This window comes from Tursiops truncatus, chromosome 1, assembly GCF_011762595.2.
Source record: "Tursiops truncatus isolate mTurTru1 chromosome 1, mTurTru1.mat.Y, whole genome shotgun sequence".
Lineage (NCBI taxonomy): Eukaryota > Metazoa > Chordata > Mammalia > Artiodactyla > Delphinidae > Tursiops > Tursiops truncatus.
In genome coordinates, this window is record NC_047034.1 from 164520559 (window position 1) to 164546278 (window position 25720).

The following is a 25720-nucleotide window of genomic DNA, read 5'->3' on the forward strand; positions in this document are numbered from 1 at the left end:
ATCCAACTTTTAAATTCCCTCTACAATATCCTGGCCTCAACTTGAATACCTCCCATGACGGGGAGCTCTCTACCTCTAGAGGAATGTCTCATTCTGTCTCTGCTTCTTTTCCTCATATGGAGCCCAACAGCCACTGGCCATAGTTCCATCCCCAGCACTCGTATGGTCCCCTGCCACGCATGGGCTCTTCAGAGATCTGAAAGCAGAGCTCTCAGCCCCAGGCTTGCTCTTCCCCAGGACAAAGTTCCCAGTTGCTTTAACAGTTCATCAAATGACATGGCGTCAATACTCTTCCCCGTGCTGAGGTTCCTGGGGGTGTCACCTAGGCCCTAAAAGAGGGGACTCAGGGTGACGCACCCTGCAGGGGTGGTCAGGCTGTGGCAGCTGCTGTCTCTGAGCTCCCATGTGAGCCGGAAGCCCCTTCACGACACCCCTTGAGAAGCAGTAATTGGCCTGTTTTACAGGTGAGGGGGCTGAAGCTCAGGAAGGCGATGTGTCATGTCCGGGGCCTCTCAGCCCGAACCTGACCCCAGGGCTTTGGGGCCCCAGGCTCATGCTCTGCCCTCCAGCCCAGGCTGCCTCAGGGACCCTCCCTGCAACCCTCATATAACAGCCACCTTTTTCTGGACCAAGAGGGCAGGCTCCCCTCACCTCCATGGAGCATTTGGGAGGGAAGGAGGTTAACAGTCAGATACTGGGCAAGCGTCTGAAAGCCCTGGGCTCACAAAACACCTAGAGAGTCAATGCCCCTGAACTAAGAAGCAGCAGAAACTCCCACAGCCAGGGTTCAACTCCTCCCAGAGCTGAGCTAGAGAACAAACTCAAGCTCTAAGCCCTCACTCCACACCTGCCTCAAAGTTTGCGTGTAGCTCTGTCCACAGGATGGTCTGTGTCTACACGCACTTGACGTGTGCCTATGGAGGCCTATCTGCGTCTACATTAATGGGTCTGTGAGTGTTGACACAGACAGATGTGTCTCCTTGTGAGCGTCTTTGCACACACATACACTTAACTGTTTACATGTGTGGCTGTGACGTAGCAGTGTTGGCCTCCATGAGGACTTGTCCACATAGATGTGTGAGTGTGAGCTGCGAGTGAGTGTGTGTGAGAGTGTGTGCATGAGCATGTGTGTTGCGTGTGAGTGTGCCCATGAGAAGAGGTGTGTGTGTGTGTGTGTGTGTGTGTGTGTGTGTGTGCGCGCACACGTACCCTGTGTGCCTTGGGTCCAGTAAGATCTTTCTTCTCCTGGCTTTCCAGCGCTCTATCCCTCACCTGCCCCTTGGGTCCTAGAGTTTGACCCTTCCTCCCCATTTTCTAGCCAAATTATAACACCTGGAATAGAGGCCTTTATTATGGAAACAATGACACAACCTAAACGTGAGTGGGGAAAAAAGGACATTACCATCACCAGGCACATTTTTTCCTAAAGAGGACCCTTAGCTGAGGCTTCCAGACCTGGGCACTTAAGGTGCCTGACAGGCCATGGTGACCTGTGGAGGACAAGACCAGAGTTGGTCCCTCCAAAGGTTTGTGCAGAGAAAAGCTAGGTTATCAGGCAGGAGCCTCAGAGTTGGGTCCGGCTGCCAGTGAGCATCCTGTGTGACCTTGAGCAAGTCTATGACCTTGCCTGGGCCTCAGTTTCCCCAGTCATAGATTAACATGGAATGCTAGAACATTGAAGATGGACAGTCCTCCTGGGGATCAAGTGTGGGCTAATACATTTCTCTCCCTGATGGGGTGTCTGAGGCCCAGAGAGGGAAGGGGCTTGCCTGAGGTTACCCAGCAAGGAATAAGGGGACGGCTCCCCTGGGGCCAGCAGCCAGGTCATAAGTCATGACCACCTTTAGGCTCCATTCAGCCCCAACTTTCTATGATTCATAGAGGATTGGAAGCCCTTTGAGTTTATCAAGGTATAAGGCACAACTGCTTCCCCAGCCAATGAGGGTAGCAGAGGAAAACTGGAGCATGAGAGAGTGAAGTCACAAACAAGGACTTCTAGATGTTTAGGACGGAGAGTGGGGGAGGGGGGCCAGGACTCCCACTACATCCAAGGCCAGACTCAAGGCAATGACCCACACAGAAGAGCTAAAAATGTACACGTGCAACAAACAACTATAAAACTGGGACACCCCTCCCCCTCAGCCCTATGGGTCTGGGCCCAGGTCCACTGTTGCCCAGTCCAGGACCAAGGGACCCATTCCCCACTGACTGGGTATGACCATGAGTACCTTCACTTGTCAGGCCTCAATTATCCCTTCTGTTATTTGGAAATAAAAAAGCCTGACCGTGTGCATCACCATCCCCACTGGACATGATGAACATGAAAGACTGCAGAATGCGGAGGGACCTGACTCCAAATCTAGGCTTCCCTGCCGCATGGACGCCTCTTTGAGCCTCAGTTTCCACATCTGCCCAATTCACGAGGTTGCTTTAAAGTTCACCTCAGACAATATAGGTGCTCAAAAAACACTCTCCCCAGGCCTGGGCCCATGGAAGGGGCCAGGAGACATGAGGCAATGGGCTGATGGGGTGACCTGTGGGCAGGATCAGTCATATCATTTGAGGGGCCTGGTGTAAAATGAAAATGCATGCCCCTTCTTCAAAAAGTATTAAGAATGTCAAGGCAGTGACGGCAGAGCATGAATCCAGTTGCAAGGCCCTTTTGTGTGACTGCATGGGTCACGGGCCCAGGAAGCTGGCCCTGCCTGTGGGACATCTGGGGCAGCTCAAACTCAGTTCAGGTTGAGGGACTGAGGCCCTGCCACTGTGGCTTCTACCACCGCGCGGAGGGCTACCCCTGTCCCCCGGGGTTGCAGCTGGGATCACGACCGCTGGGCCCTGCCACTCTCGGTGGCCATTGGAGGCCACATAAAAGACCAACTGTTCTCCACCTCATTCTGCCCTGTTTTTATCTCATGCCATGCATACAGCACATAGTTGATTTCTTTCCGCAAAGGGCTGCGCTTTTTTTCTTTTCCAAGGGCGACGCTGGAAAGCCATGTGGCTTTTATTGCTGTCAGGAATGTCTGAGGCGTTCCTCTACTACCACATGAAATGGAGCCGTAATCTTCATCTGCGTAAGGCCAAAGCCCCCAGTCTCCTCAGAGCCATCGGCCTCTGAGATTAATTAAGGCTTCACAAGGACTGATAGTCATTAGGACCTATTTGGGGCGATGGAAAATCCCTAATGGGACTGGCTGGGCCCTGGAGGCACTGGGTGGGCAGGCATGGGGGGAGGTGGCATGGAGAGAAAGGCACCCTGGAGCACAGTCAGTGGGAGGCGGTGAGAGGGGGTTCCAGACTCTGCCCCTGGCCAAAGCTGCGACCTTGAGTGAGACCCTTCCCCTCCCTCGGCCTTGGTTCCACCATTCGATAAATAGGAGATTTGGATATGATACCTCAGAGCCCTGTGGAGTCTGACATAAAATTCTGAATCCTGCCCACAGTTCTCATGCCAGGATTCTAGTTCTATTCCATGACTGTAACTTCAAGCAACTGATTCTGGTCCATGAGAACAAGAGTGTGGTGGTCAGGAACGTGGGCTCCGGGGCCACGCTGCCTGGTTGGAATCGTAGCTCCACAGTTTCCCAGCTGTGTGTCCTTGGGCAAATTACTTAACCTCTCTGTCTTCGGTTTTCTCACCTGTAAAATGGGGGTGATAACTGTACCTCTCCCATAAAAATATTGTGAGGTTAGATGAACTTTAACTGTTGTCAGTAATGATTAATAAAGCTTAGCGTTCTAACCCTGTGGTTCCAATCCTATTCGAACATTGGTTTTTGGACTACCAATCTCTTGGACTCCTATTCTTGCCACCTGATTAAGGTTTGCAGGCATTTTGAACCTGAAAGCCCTCCTGTCTTTCCTCTACTATAGGGGATGCAAGAGGCAACAGCCACTCAGAAGAGCCCTTTCCTTAACTGCCAGAGTGGAGAGCTCCGTCCAGGGCCTGGGGAAAGGCCACGCCCTTCCCTGAAGCCCCCTTGGGCTCCAGGATACCCAGGCCCCTCTCCCCATTCTCCTGCTCTTCCCTGGTCCCCCACAGAGGAGTCCTCTGATTTGACGGCTCTGCCAGCAAGGAGCTTGGCACCCACCCAGTGTTGTGGATGGATGCACTGTGACCAGCCAGCAGAGCAGAGACAGAGCCCTGCTCTGTGTCAAGGAGTCATGTTAAAAGAAGGGCCCTCAAGGGACTTCCCTGGTGGTCCAGTGGCTAGGACTCAGCTGTGGCCCCAGGTTCAATCCCTGGTGGGGGAACTATGATCCCGCAAAAAAAAAAAGAAAAAAGAAGAGCCCTCGAGACTTTCTTGTTTGAACCTCTCAGGTTCTGAGGCCCAAAGGGAAGAAGCTCTTTACTCTCTGAGCCTCAATTTTCCCACCTGTAAAGTGGAGAAAACAAAATCTCTACCCTGCGGAAGCCTCATAAGGGTTAGTGGTAATTGGCGTAGCACTCCCAGCACACAGCAGGAGTCCAACCAATTAGGGCAATTGTTAGTCATAGACCACAGCGCTCCGCCAGAATTATTTCCGTTTTATAGATGACCAAAGTGAGGAACGGTGAGGGTGGTAGGAAGACCAGACCCAGTGGTGGGAGCCAAAGCCAGAATCCACTTCCCTGGCTACTGCTGGGGCCGCCTCCCCTCCCCTGGCCACACTTGTGCTGAGACCACCCCTCTATCCTTCGTCCTCCCTCTCGCATTCCCAAAACTGGGCACCCTCTCCCAGGGGAGCTACAGCAGGGTGGGAGTGGGAGTGGGGGGCTCCGCGGCTGCAGGGACAAGAGGGGAGCCGGCACGTCCTGAGGCTCCAACCCGGGGTCACAGTGAAAATCATCTGGGGTACTGCGGGGAGCCGGCCCAAAGCCTAGAAGGTTGGTGAAAGTGAGGCCTGCAGCCAGACGGGGCACTTCCCCTGGAGCGATGGGTCGCACCTGGCCGGGAGGGGGCGCTGGAGGGATGCCCTGCAGCCCTGGCTCGCGGCTCCGTCTGCGGGCTCCAGCAGGGTGGGCGGAAGTCAGGCCGTCCGGCTGTGGTGCTGCCCCCTGGCCTTGCAGGAGCTCCGTCCAAGTCTCCCTTCTTCCTTGGTGACTCAGGTCAAGTCTCTCCCCGTTCTGGACCTCAGTGTTCCTATCTGTATACTGGGGACTACAGCTGAGTCAGCCTCCTCCCAGGAGAGTCGGTTCCGAGATGAAAAGAGAGCAGGCTGTGGGAGCGGACAACCCCTGCACCCGCTTCCCGGAGTCTGCAGGGTCTGCTGATTTCCAAGTCCACCGTTGTTCAACAAATTGTATTGCCTCTAGCTCCCCTACCATCATCACAGCTAACCGTACTGAGCTCTTTCAATATCTGTACACTGGGCTCTTCCCATTTCTTCATTTAACCACTGGTGGGGGGAGGGAGGAGGAACGTATATAACCATTTGAGGTGCCTCCTCCCCGAATTTTGAGTCAGATTGAGCTTTTAATCTGGTGCTTGTCCTCCTTAGCCCAGAAAACCTTGAGCCATGTTTCTTTTCATTTAAATGGGCGTAACGCCCACCACGTACACATGAGGATCGAAAGACGCACTTAAAGCCCAAACACAGTGCCTGGACGTGATAACACCTCAGCCAACATGGCTGTTACTTCTCTTCCTACTTTATCGTCCAGGGGACCAAGGCCCAGAGAGGTGCAGACCCTGGGCAAAAGTTACAGCCAGTTAACGGCAGAGGCTGTAGCTGTGTCCTACTCACCATGCTCTCCCCAGCTCCCTCTCCCGCCCCTCAGAGTCTGGCCCTTTCCAAAAGAGAAAAAAAAAAAAAAAAACCCTGCAATTTGAGAAGCCACTTGTCCTCCTCCTCCAGCCCCATCAGCAGGAGCCTTCCTGAGAGGCTGCCCAGGAGGGACAGCCTCAGAGATGGATTCTCGGGGGTGAAGGCTCCCAACTCCGGAGGCAGCAACCCCTCAACCGTATTACTGTTTTTCATGACCCTTTCTCACTAATTATATATGTATGTTTTAATATATGATATATAGGTAGCATATATAATAAAACTTACATATGTATAAATATATATCTGAAATAAGGATGCAGACAAGTCCTAGTTTAAACAGCAGCATTCTCTTTCTTTTTCTTTCACATGGAACAATTGATGGTATTTTTCATATGGTGAAACACAATGCCCCTCCCCGCCAGATTGTGAAATGGAGCGATTAGAATGACCTCCATTCACAGAAGAGGAAACTGAGGCTCAGTGAGGGACAGGAATGTTCCACCTTGGGTTCCAGGGCACTAGGAAAGAAACAGCTTTCACCATGGGTCTCTCTGGAGTGGGTGTGCAGGTCGGGCTGGGAGAAACCATCAGCTTCTGCATGACTGTCCTCTGTCTATTCTCTGGACTGGGGCTCCCATGAGACTCAGGATAAAGGGAACAGCCGCCTCCTGGGGAGGGCGTGAGGGCTGACAGTGCTGGCTGAGGTCAGTTTCTACTTGGGAAAGTGTCTGTGGGGAGGTAGGGGGTGAGGCGAGTGGGTTTCCAGAGTGAGGGTCTGAGAGCCCAGGGGAAGGTGAGTCCTCAAGGTCCAGGCACCGGCAGCCCTGTGATGGTTGCTGGAAAACCCTCCTGCAAGCTGTCTCTGGCTGGACATTCCTTAGCTCCCCCAGGCCGCCCCCAGGAGAACCAAGGGGGACAGGATTGCCAAGGACTAGGTTCCGAGTCTGGGGAAGCTTTGAATTTGGGAACTGGGTATTTCACAAATGGGAAACGTGAGGCCCAGAGAGGGGAAGGGACTTGCCAAAGGTCCCGGACAAGGGGTGATCAGGACTTATTTTTTTAGTATAAACAACAGTGCCAGCTAGAATGGATGGAGCACCACCTATGTGCCAGGCCTGTGCTAAGCACTTTACACACAATTCTATGAGGAGGCCACTGTTATTACCCCCACTATACAGATGAAACAGATGAAGCTCAGAGAGGTTTTAAGCAATTTTCCCTAGATCACAGTAGGTGGTGGAAGAACTCAGGCAGTGGAACCTCAGACCAAAGCTCCTTCCACAGCCAATGGACCTCTTAGGTTTTCCAGAGCATATACGTCCACTATCTGGCACGGCTGGGGGGTCCTCACCCCTCCCCAAGCACTGGGACTCCCTAGGAATCAGACCTGCCCTCAGAAGCGCTCTCTCTGGTGGGAGGGGAGAGACGTGCAGGCACCTCACTACCGGGAGTGCGCTAGGAGCGCACTCCTAGACCTTCTCCTGCAGCAGGAGGTGGGTGCCCGACACAGGGTCATTCTGACCCCATGGATCCCCTTCCAGGGGTGGAGGACACTTGGCGGGAGGAGTGGCTCCCAGAACCCAGACTCTGCAGGCTCCAGGTTGTGTCCGTGTTTACCCAGCTCTGGGCCAAGGTAGGTCCAGACCTCCTGGCTTCCTCCCCCTGCTGTGGACAACTTGGCGTTCCCTTAGGTGGGCTGTTTGTCCATCGGTCCCAGAGAAGAAGGAGAGGAGATGACTGTCCACATAAGATGGGGAAGGGACAGGGTAACTGGGTGTCCCAGCTTGGGGACTGGGAGCTTTCCAACTGTAACTGTCCTTCGAAAAACGGGGAGAGAGGGGGTGGGAAGAGAAGGAGAGAGAGAGGTGTGACCCTAGGTCTGTCAGTCTGGGGTGGGGACAAAGCAGGTTTGCCTTAGGTTGAAATTGGGAAAGAGCTGGTCTGTTCCTCTGTGAGTGCTCCTCAACCCCGGCGCTCCGGAACAGGACAGGAAAGTACTGTGCATTTCTGCCAGAGGGAACGTTCTGCAGCGGGTCGGAGGGCGCAGGAGCCCTCCGGTGTCCGAGATGCGAAGGCAGAGAGCGTCCTTGTCCATTGGGGGCGGAGAGGGCAGCCTCTGGTCTACCACAAGGCCACTGGTTTGTCCGATACGTAGCGCACAGATAGTGAGGAATAGGGCGGGAGGTCTGTCCAGAAGGGGCAGCTTGCAGGAGGCGGCCGGCAGCGCCTGAACGCGGGACCGCAGCTGGCGCACATCTGTGCGCAGAGCCTGTCGGGGCATCTCCGCGGCTGGCAGAGTGCAGGCGTCAACTAGCGGTGGATCTCGGAACTGCTCCTCCCCCGGCGGCCCCGGCGACCTCCTACGTCTACAACCCAGGTTCCCTGGTTCTGGCGCCCACTGGCAGCGAGCGCCTTCCTTAGGGCTGGAGCCATGACGGGTCCTATGCCAGGTGCCAAGATCCACAGGAGTCCTATTCTCAGGAAACCCATTTGTAAACCAGCCGTAGGATGAGAGGGAGAAATCAGGCGGAGAGACAAGGAAGGGCATGGCTGCAAACCAAAACCATTCGACAAACCGGATTTACGAACCTCAGAGGCAGCGGGTCCTGGCCGCTCCAGGGCAGTGCGGCGTCGCCCGTCCTCCCTGGCCCCGGGCCCTACCTGGCAGGAAGCTCCCAGAGGTTGGATGCGCCAAGGTCCCGATTCCTCACTTTCTTCTAGTTCTGCGGCTAGTGTCTGTGCTCACGTGAGCGAGCGGGCCTGAGCCCCGGCGATCTGCAACTCCGACGTGTAGGCGCTATAAAAAGGTCCAGTGATGGACCTTCGTCGTCCCTGTTCTCTAAATGGCCCGAGGGACTGATGTGAGGCTCCGACAGAGGTGGGGATCAGCTCTCCAGGTGGTCGAGGTTGGGCCAGAGCCGGTCCACCCTGGAGCGGACGCAGGGCTTGATTTCGTTTGGTAACGACGAAATGGCACGCGATGGGCCGGTGTCAGATCCAGGGCGAGATCTTGCAGCCACCTTCAGATCCTATGCTTCTTTGCTCCCGAGGCTTGGAATCGGTCGTTTTGCACCTGTCGAGTGCCGGAAACAACGAATATCCAACCCGATCTGCAAAACGGCGGGGAGGCTCTGCACGCGTTCGTTCCCCAGACTCCAGGGAGCGCATCTGTGGCGATAATCCAGTGTGCATGGCGGCTTGATCTTTCCAGTTCCCCTCCTCGATGTAGCCTGTCCCTACGCCCCCTCGCCCGGCCTAGGAGGCGGGAAAGGGATTGTTTGCCTGCTTGCCGCCGGGGAATGGTTGGGCCACGCGGCCAGGAGTGGGAGCGAGGACCCAAGGCCGGCGAGCAGTGCCTCGGCAGAGCTGTCTTTGGTCCCTGCCCGCGTGGCCCAAGCGCACCGCCCGGGCAGAGGTGGGCGTGGACCCGCGGGAGCCAGTTTGCATCCACATGGTGGATGGAAAATTCCCTCCTTTGGAAGAAGGGGCCCTTAGCTTTGCAGCCATTCCTGCGTTATCTGCACAGTTTTCCTCTCACCAGGGACTCGCGTCCTCTTCCACGATGCAGGACAGTGTTTACATGCGCGCGGGGTCGGCGGGGGGCGGGAGTAAACACTCGCGTTTTTCAGGCCCCACCGCGTTTTTCGAAGACCCTCAGGCCGCCACAACGAAGAACGACACAGGCCTGCGCGATGCTGAAAGTTATTTTGAGGGGAGAGCGGAGAGAAATGGGGTTACTCGCCCCCAAGCCGATGAGGGCGCATAAGGGACACCCTTCCCTCTGTCCCCAGGTTGGCACCGGGGCCACCGGGGCCGGGAGAAAAGTCGCGCAGAGCTGGGAGCTGCAGAGGCCTCTGGCTCGCGCGTAATCTCGTATGCGGTGGAGGCTCTTGGGTCAAAATAATTTGCGGGACAGGTAGGGGCAGTGAGAAGCCACTTTGGGGCAGCTCCCCGCTGGATGTCACCGGCCTTGAGGCCCCCACGGCCCCCAGCTGAGAGTGCAAGCTTCACAGGCCGAAAGCAGCTGGAGTGGGGAGGCCTGGCTGCGGGCGGCCGGGAAGGGCGACAGAAGAGCAGCTGCAGCCCCCGGGTCAGGAGGCGGCGGCAAATGAGCCTCTGTAGGGACTAGACGTTTTAAACAAATTCTTAGCCTCGGCTCCGGCTCCTCAGAACTCTCAAGGAGCCCCGGGTCGTCGCGCTGGGGGCCCCCCAACCCCGGGCGTCCTCGGCGGGGCGGAGCCTGCCGCCCCTCCCCGTTGGGCGGCCTTCTGCGGTCCCCGTTCCTCCCCCGCGAGCGCCGCCGAGGTGCCCGCGATGGGGGCTCCGATTGGCTGCACGACGCGTCGCTCGGGCCGGCCCCGCCCCCTCGGGCCCCGGGGTACTAACCCCTCGCGGGCGGTTTCGGCACCGCCGCTTGATTCTCGAGGATTTGCTCTGGGGCTGCGGCTGCGGAGTCGGTGGGGAGGCCGCTAGCGGGCTGCGGGGGCGGGAGGCGGCGGCGGCGGTGGCTGCACAGCCCGCGCGGGCCCCGCCGCGCTCAAGGCAACCGGGATCGCCGCGAGGGCGGCCACACGCGGGCCGCTCGCCCAGAATGCGGGACTAGCGGACAGGCTGCGCGGCCGTCGGGGCAGCGAGGCCTCGCGGCTGGCTGGCCCAGGGGAGGCGTCCCCGGGCGCCGCCCCCTGCGCCCTGAGGCCTCGGCCCGGCTGCTTCTGCTTTCCCGATTCTCGCGGCAGCGGCTGCCGAGCAGGCGCCCGCGCCAGCCACCCCCGGGGGAGCCGCGCCGCCGCCGCCCGCCCGGTGCCCTGACGGCCGCTGTTATGCGTATTCCTGTAGACCCGAGCACCAGCCGCCGCTTCACACCTCCCTCCACGGCCTTCCCCTGCGGCGGCGGCGGCGGCGGCAAGATGGGCGAGAACAGCGGCGCGCTGGGCGCGCAGGCGGCCGTGGGGCCCGGCGGGCGCGCCCGACCCGAGGTGCGCTCGATGGTGGACGTGCTGGCGGACCACGCGGGCGAACTCGTGCGCACCGACAGCCCCAACTTCCTCTGCTCCGTGCTGCCCTCGCACTGGCGCTGTAACAAGACGCTGCCCGTCGCCTTCAAGGTGAGTGCGGGGCCCTGGGCGGGAGGACACCGGCCCTGCGCCTTCGGGCGTCTCAGCTGCTGGAGCCAGGGCCCCAGAAAGGGAGGGGCGGGGACGTGCCCGCGACCCCGCGGCTAGAGCCCAGCAGCCGAGCCACGGGTGCTTGCGGTCTCTTTGCGCGCTCCGGCCGGGGACTTCGGCGTTCCTTCTTGGATGCACCCGACACGGACGACTTTTAGAGGATTTAGCCCCTCCACCCTTGGGGAGCCCTGCGGAGAGATGTTGATGCGGAAACGGGCGGATGGGGCTTCGCTCCTCCCCAGCCCGGATCCCTCGGACACAGCCCTGCGGGCAGCGGGGCAGAGGAGCCCCGGGACCAGGGCGAGGACACCGGAGGCGGGGTGCGGAGGGTGGAGAGGGCCTACCCTCCTCTCAGAGGAGCAGCACCCCTCCTTCTGCACTGCTTCAGAAACACTTCCTGCTCACACCGTCAACTCCCGGCTTCTGAAATTTTACACCGGGAGGCTCTATGCCGGGATCGGGGGCCTAAACGAACCCTAAACGGTTGCGGCCGGGATCCCGAATGTCAGGCAGAGACTGGGGGCGCTCCCACCCCTGGCAACCCCCAGTCATTCAGAGGAGCTTTTTCTCTTTGCTGGGGAGTAGGCGACTGTTTCATTTTCATTTTTTTAAGGGGGCAGCGAGATGAAACGAAAACGCCTTGGTTTTCCCCTAAACCTCTCACAGCTGCCGTGAGAAAGGGCAAGGCAGGAAGGGCCAGCGGCTGGGGGTGGCGGGTGCCTGAGGTGGCTGGAAACAGCGGCTCCTGGCAGCTGAGGCCGCCCTTGGTCCCATTAAGACGACTCCAAATTGGAAAAAGGGATGAGTGGCTCTTTGAGGTCTCCCGGGTGACATCTTAAAATACCAGTGGGGAAAATCTCCCGGGGAGAAGGGGGAGGGGGAAGCCCGTGTGACTTTAATCCTCAGATCGGAGGTTTTACTGTCACTTGGAGCTTAAAAGGAATCTTTGAAATTAAAAGAAGACAGGATGTTGACAGGAAATCTGGCCTTTTTAATCAGACCCCAAACATTTTCTCCTTGAAATTTTTACCATCTGGATCCCTAGTCCCTGCACGCGGTGGCCACGTTTAAATGGCTGTGACTGCCTTTGCAGTCTGATTCCTTTTCAAAAGGCATCTGCCTCCCCATGCTCCTTGGGATGGGGTGTGGGGGAGACTGTATTAGGGGGGCATCTCCACCCCCATCCTGCAATTCCCAGCAGGTGCATCCTCCTGCTATCAAAAGCCCCTCTCTCACTTTAAAGGGGGTTTCTGGACAAACCCCTCTGAAAACACCAGTTTGTTTTGCATTTTGCATTTTCCCTGCATAACGAATTCAGGCTCTGCAGAGGCAGATAAACTGGGCCTGGGCTGCATTTCAGGGCCACATTTTGTACCCCAAAGGGCTCTGGCATTAATTGAATGTGGGGAGCAGTCCCGTTATTATTGATGATATTATTTTCATTTAGAGACTTGGTTGCTAGGAGCGTGTTGATTCCTCTTTTGCTCAAGCCGAAGGGAAGAGAGGAACTGCACCCCACAACATACTGCCTGCGCTCATTCACTGCTTTCGCTTAGATTAAATTTCATTCAAAGGATAAATTGTTCAGGACGTGACTTAGCCAGTTGATCTAGGATTTGGGTGTGGAAGGTAGAGATTTTGTCCTTTGATTTTTGTTGTATTGGGGGGCAGGTCGCTCTTGTTTTTAACCTCTTCTCCAACCCGCATTTGAAAAATCTGCAGTGCGCCTGGGACCTAGGGGAGCTGCCCGCCCAGCTCCTCCCCTTCTTTCCTTGGCCTCCTCTACCTTCCTAAGCTGTCCCCCTGCCCCCATGCCCTCAGGTGGTGGCTCTGGGGGACGTGCCAGATGGAACGGTGGTGACCGTGATGGCCGGCAACGATGAGAACTACTCCGCTGAGCTGCGCAACGCCTCAGCCGTCATGAAGAACCAGGTGGCCAGGTTCAACGACCTTCGCTTCGTGGGCCGCAGTGGGCGAGGTGAGCGGGAGGGAGACCGCGCCAGCCCAACTTTGGCAATGGCAAAGGCGGGGAGAAGGAAGCTGAGAGCGAGGTCTTGGGGTCCCTGTGGCAGCCCCAGAAACAGGTCTTCAGGGCCAGCTCTGTCGAAAACAGCGGTTTGGAACCCCTTAGGGTGTTACAGACCCTTTTGAGGATGTGAAGAACGTTAGGGTCTTTTGCCGGAAAAGACACAACTTTCTTCCCATTTCTGGGGTTTACTAACTTGTGAAGTCTTCCACACCTCCCCTCTTTCCCGGTTAAGCACCCTTGTCTCACAAAGGTGCTGGGAGAAGATAGTAGACTATCACTGTCTTCAGAATGGGGCCTCGTCAGTCTTTTTTGGCAGGATGCTTCGAGGCTGATTTAGACAAATCCTTGGTCTTTAGGTCCCCAGCGCCCCAGCCAGTCTCCCCACTGGGGTGGAATCTCCCCCACACTTTGAGGCTGCCTCTCCCCAGCTGCGGTCTCCTGAAGCCACAGTTTCACCAGTTCTTCGAGCCTTAAGGTGGTTTAGAAAAGAAACGAATGCAGTGCAGGATGCCGAATGTTGGAAAGCATAGCTTGAAGGCTGCCGTCTCCCACCCTAGAATCATGGCTGGTGTGCCACCCTGCCTGTCTGATCTTCCTCAGGCAATATGAAGGAAGGCGGGACCAGACGCCGCTGTGGCTGCTGCCAGGGGCTGTTGAGTGGGAGGCTGCTGGGACCTGAAACCCGTCATCACTTCTGGGTGGAGAAGTTCTAGAACCCCTGCCGGGGTGAAATGGAGACTTGAGGGCTCGCTGGCCCTTTAAGACCAGCCTGCTGAAAAGGGGGGAGTGTCCTTCCCAAGCACCAGCCGGCCCCTCCCGCTTAAGAAAGTGAGCTAGGTTCCCTCTGCTTCCAGTTGCGACAGAGGCGGAGGCAGAATGGTACTTTTCATCACCAATAAACAAGACCTGCTTAAGGTTTTAGTTCCCTCTGAGCCGCCAGTCCTGCTCGGAAAAGGGCATCTGGGCACCATTTTTTCCTCTCCAGCCGCTCAGTGTATACATACAAATGTCAAACATATTTTGACTTTTCAGCATTAATTAAAACCAGGGCATTATTTGCATGTAATAACTGTTTACTTGTTACTTTTTATGAAACTGAAATAGTTTACATTCTTTCAAACATTTCCTGTTCCTGTTGGCTCCCTTCCCCACGCCCAGATTTCTTTCAGACGTTGCCCTTAACTGGTTGCAGGTTGATAGATGGAAAATGTTTGCTTTTATGAATTAAGCTTTCATTGCTGCTCCTAATTAGTCTTCAAGCCCCTTTTGTCATCCCCAATCTCTCAAGCCTTTTGCAACTTAATCCCAGCCCCAGCCCTGAGTGGAGAGTCGCTCGCCGCTGGCTGGTGGTAGCTTGCTTGGATGCAGTTGGACGGCGGGGTGGTGGCCAGGTCCGCAGGCCCAGATGGCGGTGGCGAGGGAGGCCCCCTACAGCTGCAGCAGAAGGGGAGGTCGGTCTTGGGAGCCCAGTGAAGCACCTACACCCTCTTCTGGGAGGTGAACTCCGGAAAGCGAAGAGACGGTGATTCTGTGTTACTGAGACCCTGCCTGGCCCTTCTGCTGCTGAAAACGATTTCTTTGTGGTATTTATACCCACAGACCCGCACCCACCCTGCAAGGCCCACCGGGAGGGAGATAGGTTTCCAAAGCATTGTGTAGCAGCGTGTTCCTGGAGCAGGCAAGGCTGAGGCTGGGGTCATGGCTCTGGGAGATGCAGGAGGCTGGGTCTATGAGGCATCCTCACAGCCATTCTCTTGCCAGTCTCAGTGGTCCTGGGAGGCAGAAGAGGCCTGAGTGGGCGCTCCGATGCCCGTGGAACTTGACGGGACTTTCAGACCTTGGAGGCTCATGGTCTTCAACAGCCTGGGCTCTACAACCAGCCGACCTGGATTTCAGTTCCAGCTCTGCCAGTGACTTGCTGGATGATATTGGGCAAATGGCTTAACCTCTCTGTGTCTCTGTTTCATCATCTGTAACATGGGGATGATAATGTTACCTACCTCGTGGGATTTTTGTGAGCATCAAGGAGACGGGTACTAGCATATCAGTTGGCACATGCTGAGAGCTGGATACAGGTCAGAGATTTTGTTACTTCAAATGCCTGGGACTGGAGGAGATCTTTGCAGTCCCTTTGAATGGTGACAGTCACTGATTTTCTGATTATGGTGTGGTTTGGGCGGGGGTGGGGGAAACCCAGAAAGTGTGAAGTGTCGAGTGGGAGAAGTGGAGGCGGCTGGCAGTGAGATAGGAGGACACAGGGGTCCTGTGGCATGCAGCTCCGCATCTGCCGTGCCCCTCCTGCCCACTGGGAAATTCCCTCTGAGGAACAGATCGGTGGTTGACACAGGCAGTTTGGGCCACTTTAGGAGGCAGGACAGGCTGGGGTTTTGGACTCAGAGCCTTTCCCTGGCTCTCTGACTTCTGCCAGAGCTAAGAAACCAGATGGAAACTTCTGCTTGTTTCCTTGCATTTTACTCCTTGAATCTGTCTTAATTCCAAGAAGGTAGCTTTCCGTAAAGGCGTACGCACGATACCACCCCAGAGCTCTCACGATAAGCCTGAAGGTGTAAACCAAGAGAAGGAAGGGAAGGAAACCAAGTCATTCTCCTGCAGTGATTAGGGCCAAGGTCCCCGCCCTGCCGGCCGCAGTGCCCCTTCTTACACCAAATTTTTGCAGCACGCCCTCTACCATCCTACAATTGAAACGCGCAAGATAACTTAATCTATCCACCTGTGTGCATATTCAAAATCTATATAATTCCATAGCTATAATGGAGAGAAAAAGGAAAAGTAACTTATAATGATGTATCTATTTGAATATGTAAATGTTGGGGCGAGATGACAGACACTGTGAGGTGGATGGGTGTTTGCACCTCTAGCTGAAGCCCCGTGACCCCTGCGGCCAACCCGACAGGCCAGGTGTACATGACTCAGTCTGAACGTGGCACTGCCGTCAATGACATGATTCGCTGAAGCTGTGAGCAATTCTTGGCAAAATTCTGAGCAAAATTTAAAAAAAAAAAGAATTGTCTTCCCTCCCAGAAAATTCAGTACATATCAAAAGAGTGTAAAAACTTTTTCCTTGTTTTATCTAAAACTGAGTTAGGCTCATGGCTCAGAGAATCTACATAAGCAAGTTTTTCCCACATGGGAAGAGTGAATAGTTGATTGCCCTGTGCAGTGCTAGACATTTGCATCCCCCCCACTGCCTTCCACATCCCACCTCTTGAGGACCACGCAGCACACATCCCCAAAATGCTGTCTAGGAGGGGGCCACTGGCCTAGGTAAAGATGAAAACAACGTGACTTCCTGAACTGTCATGACCTGGTGAAAAAGAAACCGTAGTGTGTGGAGACAGATTTGGGAGCCAACGTGTAGGTGCAGGCTTAGGGGGACCACTGGTGGGGGAGGAGTGGATGGCTTCCTGGTCGACATTGAACAAATCCAGAGGCCCCCAGAGATGTCCCCTCCCGCTGTCCATGAGGCCCCAGTGAGTGGGGCTTGTCCCACAGGAACCCAGGCAAAGAGAGACAGGGACTTGCCCAAGGGCGCACTGCCAGACCCTGCTGTGTCTGCTGCTCCATCCAGGGACCCAGGTCCTGTGGGGACGCCTACGGCCACTCTCAGCCCCAAGGAGCAACTATTTCCAGACAGAACTTCTCCGCCTCCTACCAGGGCCGGTGGGAGCACCTTGATTTGCAATTCCTGGGCTCCCAGCTGATTGAGAGTTTGCCCGGGGTTCCTGCACAGTTGTCCACCTCCTTTGTCCTCTCAGCTTCCTGCTCTAAGAGAGTGGAGAGGTGGGCAGATGGGTTTGCCGCCAGGTGGAGAGAGAGGTGATGGGCGCTCAGGGAGACAGCTTTCCCCACCTGTGGTTCGTGGGACCCCTGCCTCTTGTGGCACCTGACACTTGCCCCTCCCTCCCACTCCTGCTCCCAAGTGCCAGCCCCTCCCTTCCTCCCTCCCTGGTCTCTGTGGGTACCTGGGAGGGGTCGTGTCAGGCCTGGAAACTGGGAGGAAGCTGTTAAGGTGGGCTGGTGACCTCAGGGCAAGCCTGTGGTTTGCTGCCTGGTGGGGGCTCCTCACTCCCCAGGAGTAGGTGCTTAGGGTCGGTGCGAAGGGGCAGGCTCCAGTACATTCTAACCTTCCTGGGCACTCTGCCTGGATACTGTGTGACCTGGTCAACTCATTGCCCCTCTGTGAGTCTCAGTTTCCTAATCTGTAAAATGGGAGCAGTAACCTCTGCCCTTAATTCATTTAACAAACATTTATTGAGCACCTACTATATGCCAGATGCTGTCCTAGGGGACATAGCAGTGAACAAGACAAAAGTTCTGGCCCCCAGGGAGCTTATAATCTAGTAAAGGGAGACAAAATAAAATAAATAAGTAGGTAGATTATTAGAAGTAATAAGCATTAGGGGGAAACTCAAGCAGATTGAGTGGGAGTGGGAAGGTCTGTGACGCTTCAGAGTGAGCTTCTTAACCTTTCATTACCCCATGGACCCCTTTGACAGTCTCAGAATTGTGCTTTTAAAGAATGAAATAAAATACAAAGGATGGCAAGGAAAACCAATTATATTAAAACATAGCAAAACGTTTTTAAAAATTGTGATAAATGCGCTGCCTTGTTAGCTTGTTAAATAACAAGATCTAGCAACGGGTTTGATGACGACCGTGACTTTGAAGTTGTGACGAGCATGAAAGATATTTAAAGAAATCTGCAACGTCTGTAATGTGATATGTAAATATGTGTGACGTCTGTTGGTGACAAGGTCACAGGGGCCGCTGTAATGCCTCTGTGGTTTGTTGCCTACGTTCATACTTAAGAGAGATGCTAAATTTCAGCCAGAGGCTAGGGACAATACAGTTGTCATTTTTTTCTTTTCCTGTCCCAGTTTCTGAGCCCGCTCAATTCTAAGAGGGATGCCAAGTTAAAAATGCCTCCTTAAAAAAAAAAAAAAAAAAGCCTCCTTTAGATAAAGTGAGCAGGGAGGGCCTCACTGGAAAGGTGACTTTTCAGTGATGACCTGAAGGAAGGAAGGCGAGAAATAGAGCACTCCAGGGAGCTGGCAAGTGCGGGGCACAGGGGCCCATCCAGCCCTGGGCTGTCAACCTCAACTACCCAGCGGCTTGGCACCCTGCGGTACCAAGGAGGTGACGGAAGGGTCAGAGGCCCAGGGACCCCTGGAGAGGGCCTGACTGGTTGGGGGAAGGATCCAGGAGGGAGAAGACCTCAGAGTGAGGGGAAGCAGTAGGGGCGAAGGAGGGTCCCAGGAGGAGTGGGGCCTGGAGCGGGAGGCCTCTGCACTTCCTGTTTCCAGAAAGCATGGAAAGCGCCCCTGTGGTCTGAGTGAGGGCCAGGTGGGTGTCTGGCCCAGAGCTCCAGGTCGGGAGTGGGTTGCATTTCCACCCCTGCCTCCAGCTGGCAGCTCTGGCAAATCCCTCCAGAGAGGCCCCACTCTTCCCCAGTTTGAGTCACACCTCAATTTAAACCCCTTCTGTCCCCCTACCCCCTTACATCCCCCCAGTCTCAGAAGCCCTTGGGTTCCTGGGTGTGGCCCCGGGAGCCTGGCTGGTTTTCTTTTGTGCTGGGTTGTCCTCTTCCTGAGGCTGGAGTTTTCCCTCCATCACCGATCAACGAGTACCAGCCATGCTAAGCTACCGTTTCTCACACCCCGCCGCCCCCCCCCCCACCCCCGAGCTTTCGTCTCCTACTTGTGAAGTGGGAATATGGAATCAGGCCTGCCTGCCCTGGCGAGGTGTTGGGAGGATGGGAACAGCCCTGGGGGGACACAGGTGCACAGGGCCATCAGCCCCTGCCCTCAGGGAGTCCCCAGGCCTGTAACTGGGGACCAGAGATAGGGGTGCTCGGGGGCAGGGCAGGAGGAGGCCAATCTGACTTGAGGATCAGCGAAGCTCCCCCCACACCCCTCCCCAGCCTCACACGCATGGAGACTTTGATGCTGGTAGAGAACAGGGCGGGAGAGGGGGCTCTCACTTCAGTAAAGGTGCTGGGAAAATTGGGGTGCCCTTTGAAGAAAAACCCCCAGAAGAATCAAAGGATTCAACGTGGAAGGTAGAGAGGATGGTGTTTATTGAAGGTAACCTTTCTAAAGACAAAATGACAGGAGAAATCACCAGCAAGAGGTAGAACTGAAAATGCAAATCAGCTTGTGTCAGAAAGCGAAATGTAAAGGCCAGTGGAGTGGGAAACCGACTGCCACAAACAGGACAGGAGAGTGTTAACAAGCTTGATAGAGTGATTTTTCCTTAAGGCATTGAAACCTTAATAGAAAAGTATGAAAGACCATGAAGCAATGATTTGTGTTGGATTAGGATAGATGATAAACATATAAAAAATTTCAGTCTCACTAGTAATAGAACAAAGGCGACAAAGTCAAGAGTGTTTAAGAGATCTTTCCACCTTGATAGATGGGGTCACGAAGATGCTGACAGCATCACGGTAGACTCGGGCCCACACCAATCACGACGATCCTCTCCAGAGAGTCATCTCACCGGAGAGATTAATGCCCCTGAATCCCTCCCAACCCTCTGACGCGATGAAATCACTCACCGCTTCTTGGAATCTATTCTAAGGAAGTAAGCAGAGATGTAGACAAAGACTTTTATAAACAGAAGGCCATTTTCGTTTTATTTTAAATGGTAAAACAAAAATGATGATTTTAAAAGTTTTCTCCCGTCTCAGGAATTTTGAATGGAGACTTTGGAGCCAAATGTCTATCTAAAAATAGAACAGAGCCCTGGAAATAACAGTTGTGTCTACAAATGAAATGTCTGCAGTTCCCAAATCAGTCCTTTTTCAGCCCCAGCTGCACACGCCAATAAGAAATTAGCAGCAAGGTAACACCCAAGAGTAAGGAGGTGGATAAGTCAAAGGTGAGGCTTCCAGGAGTTGAAATGTTTTGCAGCCATTAAAAATGAAGTTTATGAAGAATTTTTAATGACATAAGTGCTTATGATGTGATGTTAAGTGAACAAAAAAGAGGGTACGGAAATACTTATTTTAGTGTCATTGCAACTATGTAAAAACACACACTCGCCCAAAAAGGGTTGCAGGAAAGAACACCCAAATAAATGTTAATAGTGTTTATCTCTGGCTAGTGGAACTGTGGGTGATTCTTTTTTCTTCTTTTTTATATGTTCTGTGTTCTCAAAGTCTTCTATAAAGATCACTAATTATTTTCATGAAAAAAAAATATGTACTCATCTGAGCTCCCCACCCCCAAATCGCAAGGGTCTCTAGGTAGAAGGAACAGCACAAACAAAGGCCAAGAAGCAGGGAGGAAGCAAGCCAGGGTGGCCAGAGCGTGGGGCAGGGGAATGTGGTAAAGTTGGTGCCAGACCTCCTGGGGCCTTGAATGCCAACCCCAGCAGCTTGAATTTTACCCAGAACCCTATCTTCTGCCCAGGTTCAAAGTAGAGAGACCTGCTCCTTCTGGAAGATGAGGGCTTCAGGGTGTTGTGAATAGCTCCAGGTGCCAACCTCTTCTTTATTCCCCACTCCCCCCAGGGAAGAGTTTCACACTGACCATCACCGTGTTCACCAACCCCACACAAGTGGCCACCTACCACCGAGCCATCAAGGTGACCGTGGATGGACCCCGGGAGCCCAGACGTAAGTGCCGGAGCCACTCAGCCCCCTGGGTCGGGGAGGAGGGCCCAGCGGGGGAAGGGCGGTCGCCGAGGTCAGACAGATGGCACTGGATCCTGGGAGCGGTGGCGGACGGCAGTCCTCCGCTCCACACCCCCGCCCCGACCGTGTGCCTGTGCTTAGCCCAGGCTGTAGGAAGCCATTCTGGGAAGAGGAGATGACTGAACCAACCTGACCTGCCCTTGGCTCCCTGTACCCCAAGGGATGACTGCCCACTGGGGGCCGGCTGCGGGAGTATGGATTTGCAACCTTTAAGGAAAGGAAAAGGATGGGTGTGTGTTGTGTGTGTGTGTGTCTGTGTGGTGTGTGTGTGTCTGTGTGGTGTGTGTGATGTGTGTGTGTGGTGTGTGTGTGTGGTGTGTGTGGTGTGGTGTGTGTGGTGTGGTGTGTGTGTGTGTGTGGTGTGTGTGGTGTGTGTAGTGTGGTGTGTGTGTGGTGTGTGTGTGTCTGTGTGGTGTGTGTGATGTGTGTGTGTGGTGTGTGTGGTGTGGTGTGTGTGTGTGTGTGGTGTGTGTGTGTGTGTGTGGTGTGTGTGGTGTGTGTGGTGTGGTGTGTGTGTGGTGTGTGTGTGTGGTGTGTGTGGTGTGGTGTGTGTGTGTGGTGTGTGTGGTGTGTGTGGTGTGGTGTGTGTGTGGTGTGTGTGGTGTGGTGTGTGTGTGATGTGTGTGTGTGGTGTGTGTGGTGTGGTGTGTGTGGTGTGGTGTATGTGTGTGTGTGTGTGGTGTGTGTGGTGTGTGTGGTGTGGTGTGTGTGTGATGTGTGTGTGTGGTGTGTGTGGTGTGGTGTGTGTGGTGTGGTGTATGTGTGTGTGTGTGGTGTGTGTGGTGTGGTGTGTGTGTGGTGTGTGTGTGTGGTGTGTGTGGTGTGGTGTGTGTGTGTGTGTGGTGTGTGTGGTGTGTGTGGTGTGGTGTATGTGTGTGTGTGTGGTGTGTGTGGTGTGTGTGGTGTGGTGTGTGTGTGGTGTGTGTGTGTGGTGTGTGTGGTGTGGTGTGTGTGTGTGTGTGGTGTGTGTGGTGTGGTGTGTGTGGTGTGGTGTATGTGTGTGTGTGTGGTGTGTGTGGTGGTGTGTGTGTGTGTGTGTGTGTGTGTGTGGTGTGTGTGGTGTGGTGTGTGTGTGTGTGTGTGTGTGGTGTCTGTGTGGTGTGTGTGATGTGTGTGTGTGGTGTGTGTGGTGTGGTGTATGTGTGTGTGTGTGTGTGTGTGGTGTGTGTGGTGTGGTGTGTGTGTGGTGTGTGTGTGTGGTGTGTGTGGTGTGGTGTGTGGTGTGTGTGGTGTGTGTGGTGTGGTGTATGTGTGTGTGTGTGGTGTGTGTGGTGTGTGTGGTGTGGTGTGTGTGTGGTGTGTGTGTGTGGTGTGTGTGGTGTGGTGTGTGTGTGTGTGTGTGGTGTGTGTGGTGTGGTGTGTGTGGTGTGGTGTATGTGTGTGTGTGTGGTGTGTGTGGTGTGGTGTGTGTGTGTGTGTGTGTGTGGTGTGTGTGGTGTGGTGTGTGTGTGTGTGTGTGTGGTGTCTGTGTGGTGTGTGTGATGTGTGTGTGTGGTGTGTGTGGTGTGGTGTATGTGTGTGTGTGTGTGTGTGTGGTGTGTGTGGTGTGGTGTGTGTGTGGTGTGTGTGTGTGAGGGTGGAGGTTGGGCCAGCTTTGCTCTACTCCACCCCAGCTTCCTCTGCCAGTGGCGGAGGGAGGGAGCCATCAGAAGTAGGGGCTGCTTGGGCTGCAAGGCCAGATCCCCTCCTTGGAAACGTTCTTTGAGTCTTAGCATGTGACTTAAGTCACATAGAGCCCAGACACTCTGACCCCAGGACCCACATCTTGAGATCAGGAATGCAAATTTGATTCTGCAAATATTTATTGAGCACATATTCTGTGCAGGGAGCCCTGATCCATGCACTTTAGCATCAAAGAAAGTTTGTGTTTCATTGCTTCTGCCTGCTGAATGACCTAGAGCTTGCAGATTCAGACTGGGGAAACTGGAGGGGCAGCTGCCACAGTGGGCCTGAGGCCTGTGTTCCCTGAATGAATGAGTGAAACAAAGAAGCAGCTGGTCATCGCTGGACTGGCTGCTTCCTGAGCTCTGAGCAGAGCTCTTGTGTGGACTGGCCCCCACTCACGGCATGCTCATGCCTGGTGTATTGAGAGCTGCCGTGTCCTTCTCTTTGTAACTGTGGCCCTTTACAGTTTAGAAAACCCTCTCACATTTATTGTCTCATGGGATCCAGAACCAAAGGGTCACTAGTTCCAGGGAGGAGAGAATCCAGCCCTGGGGATGTTGAGAACCTGACCAGGGCGTCACACTGTCTCAGGTGCAGGGAGGCGCCAGTCTTCCCAGAGGCAGCCTTCAATTCCAGTTCCAGGGCTAAGTGGGCCTGAGGCAGGAGGCTGAGAATGGGGTGTGGCTGTACCAGGGCAGCGCCAGTGAGGGCCACCCAGGCCTGGCTCCCCATCTGTCCAGTTCCTGGGCCCACTCCAGTACCTGGCCACTTGGGAAAGGCTCAGAGCTGGGCCCGGTGGCCCTGGAAGAGTTTCCCTGTAGGCCTCTCAGGGCCACACCTCCTCCACCCTGCCTCGGGTTCCTGAACCTGGTGATCAGGCCCAAGTTACTCACCTCCCAGCTGGCACCTGCCCTGGCCAGATTCCTGCTGAGTCCTTCCTGCTGGGATTGGATGTGGATGGGTCCATGCCCCTGGTCTTGGACTTTGTGGCTCCCTTTTGGCCTCAGTTTTGTCATCTGTGAACCGGGTCAGTGACCCCAAGAGTCTCAAGGTGGTGATGGCTGGGAAGCCCTTGTGAGCCATAAGCCCTTGGTGCAGAGAGCAGATTCTGAACCAGCTTGCCTGGCTTGGAGACCTTGGGCAAGGTCTGATCTCTGTGGGCCTCAGCTGCCTCCTCCAGGAAGTGGGATGATACCACCCAGCCTGCAGGCCTGGAGATCAGTGATGGCTTGTGGATAGCATCTGGCTGTAGCAGAGGGTCCTTGTGAGTCTGTATCTGTGGTATTCTCTTATCCCTGGTACCTGGCACCCCCTCTGTACTCCCACCACTAGCACCGTTAGCCGATGGTGAACCTTTCTTGGTCGGCAGCAGGGTGGCTGCTGAGAAACGCAGGCCATAGTAATAGAGGTATCAGGTCTCCGTTGAGGGAAGTGGTATCGTACTCGAAGTCTCCAGGGGCAGAATCAGGATGAATGGGAGCCGTGGTTGGGCTCAACGTGATGATGAGCTGTTAGGAGCCACTCCACGAAAGAGTGAGCACCCACTGTGTAGAGGCAGAGGGCGCTGGGAGCTTGGGGGGAAGGCACCCAGGGACCGGCCAATGCCTGGAATCACTCAGAACCCTCCACGTTCAGCCCTGCCCAGCCCAGAGCAGCTGCCCACCCTCCCCAGCCAAGGCCACTGGCTAAGGGTGGAGGCTCAGCCCTACCCTTGGAAGCCCCCGGTCAAGTCCTTGCCTGCTCGTCTCTCCTGAGGTCCCCCAGACATGAGACAGCCCCTTCTCGGGGTGAGCTGGTAGGGGAAGGGGTGGCATAGGTCGAGGCAGCAAGAGGAAGGGAAAGAAATCAGGAGCGGAGAGAAGCTGGAGTCAGAAGCAAGGCGGTACGGGCCAGATCAGTGACTGGAAACAAAATCTTAGCAGAGGCTCATTTACAGAAAAGAGTAGATGTGGGAGGCGGCACATCTCCCAGTCTCCCATCTGAGCACCTGCTTGCTCTTCCCCCTGCCCGGCCCCCAGGGCAGGTCTCACCTGCACCCTGGGTTCCAGCCCCAACCTGCCCTTCACTCTGCGACCTTGGACAAATCTTCCTCCTTTCCCAACTTCCGTTTCCCCACCTATAAGTGGTCAGAGGGCAGCTCAGCTGCTGCTGGTCAACGAGCACTCCCTGTGTGCCAGGCCCTGTGCAGGGTCTCTTTTTCTTTTTGCCGTGCTGCACGGCATGTGGGATCTTAGTTCCCCAGCCAGGGATAGAACCTGCGTCCCCTGCATTGGAAGCGTAGAGTCTTAACCACTGGACCACCAGGGAAGTCCCCCGGAGTCTCTTAATTGATCCTCGACAACCCCAGGAGGAGACAGGCCAGGAGACCGAGCCACTTGCCCAAGGGTGAGCTTCGGTGCACCGCAGGGGCTCCAGCCTGGGGCTCAGGGAAACAAGGGCCGCTCAGAAGGGCCTCCCTAGCTCAGTGTGCTCGTCTGTAAGATGGGGATGGTATTAGCTTCTGCTCCGGGGAGTTGTGAGCTTTACGTGAATTACAGCTGCCTGGCCTGCAGGAGGCACCCAACAACCCTGATGGATTGTCACAGGGTTTCCCTTCGGGGCTTTTCTTCTGCTTTGTGACCCCCGACTCCGTGTGAGGGCTGAGCCTTCCGTGGGGAGGGGTGGGAGCAGAGGCTGGTCCCGGGAGCCGGGGAGAGGCGCCTGCAGATCCCCGAGGCCCGGCTGTGGGTTCTGTGGCCAGGTCGTTCCCCTCTGCTGCCCTGCAGAGCGTGCCCAGTCTGCAGCCAGGTGGCCGGCTGGGTTTGAATGCTGGCTTGGTGGCTTCCTGCCTGTGTGGCCTTGGTTTCTGAGGTTCTCGGTGCTGGTGTCCCTCAGAGTCACCGGGGGCTGGTAAAGAAGCAGTGGAGCAGGATCCAATATACGGGGCAGCAGGCGGTGTAGCGCCTGGCGAGCCTGGGGTAGACTGCAGCGTGGGAACTGCTCACCCTGTCTCCCAGGCTTAGCAGGTGCCGTAGCTGAGAGGGCAGGACACAAGTTCTCCATGCTGCCTGAGGCCATGGGCCGGCGGCTGTTCTGACATCTTGCCTGAGGGCCCTTTCTTCCCCAAAGTGTACATGGGATGGTTTCAACAAATATTTTTCTGGGTACCGACCATGTATCAGGCACTATTCTAGAAGCTAGGGACACTGCAGTGAACCAACAGATGGGCTCTGGCCCTCTTGGGTCTCACACACTAGGGGTGGGGAGAAATGGTAAACCATGCTATGGTCACCATGGCCCACGAGGCCCAACCTGATCTGTGCCCTTTACCCCTTGCCTTCCTCTCTGACACCCTTCTCCTCACTTACCCAACTCTGGCCACCTTGGCCTCCTGACCAGTCTTCAAACTGGGCA

At 55.3% G+C, this 25720-nt stretch overlaps 1 protein-coding gene across 1 annotated transcript in view; it reads left to right on the forward strand.

Annotated features, from left to right (window-relative positions):
• The first annotated feature begins 10159 nt into the window (after nucleotides 1-10159).
• RUNX3 (RUNX family transcription factor 3) overlaps nucleotides 10160-25720 on the forward strand; it is a 30356-nt gene continuing 14795 nt past the window's right edge. Inside the window, exons 1-3 of the mRNA XM_033840860.2 lie at nucleotides 10160-10856; nucleotides 12738-12894; nucleotides 20480-20584. Of these exons, the coding sequence (XP_033696751.2) occupies nucleotides 10572-10856; nucleotides 12738-12894; nucleotides 20480-20584 (547 nt within the window). The 5' untranslated portion in view covers nucleotides 10160-10571. The remainder of the gene's footprint in view (nucleotides 10857-12737; nucleotides 12895-20479; nucleotides 20585-25720) is intronic.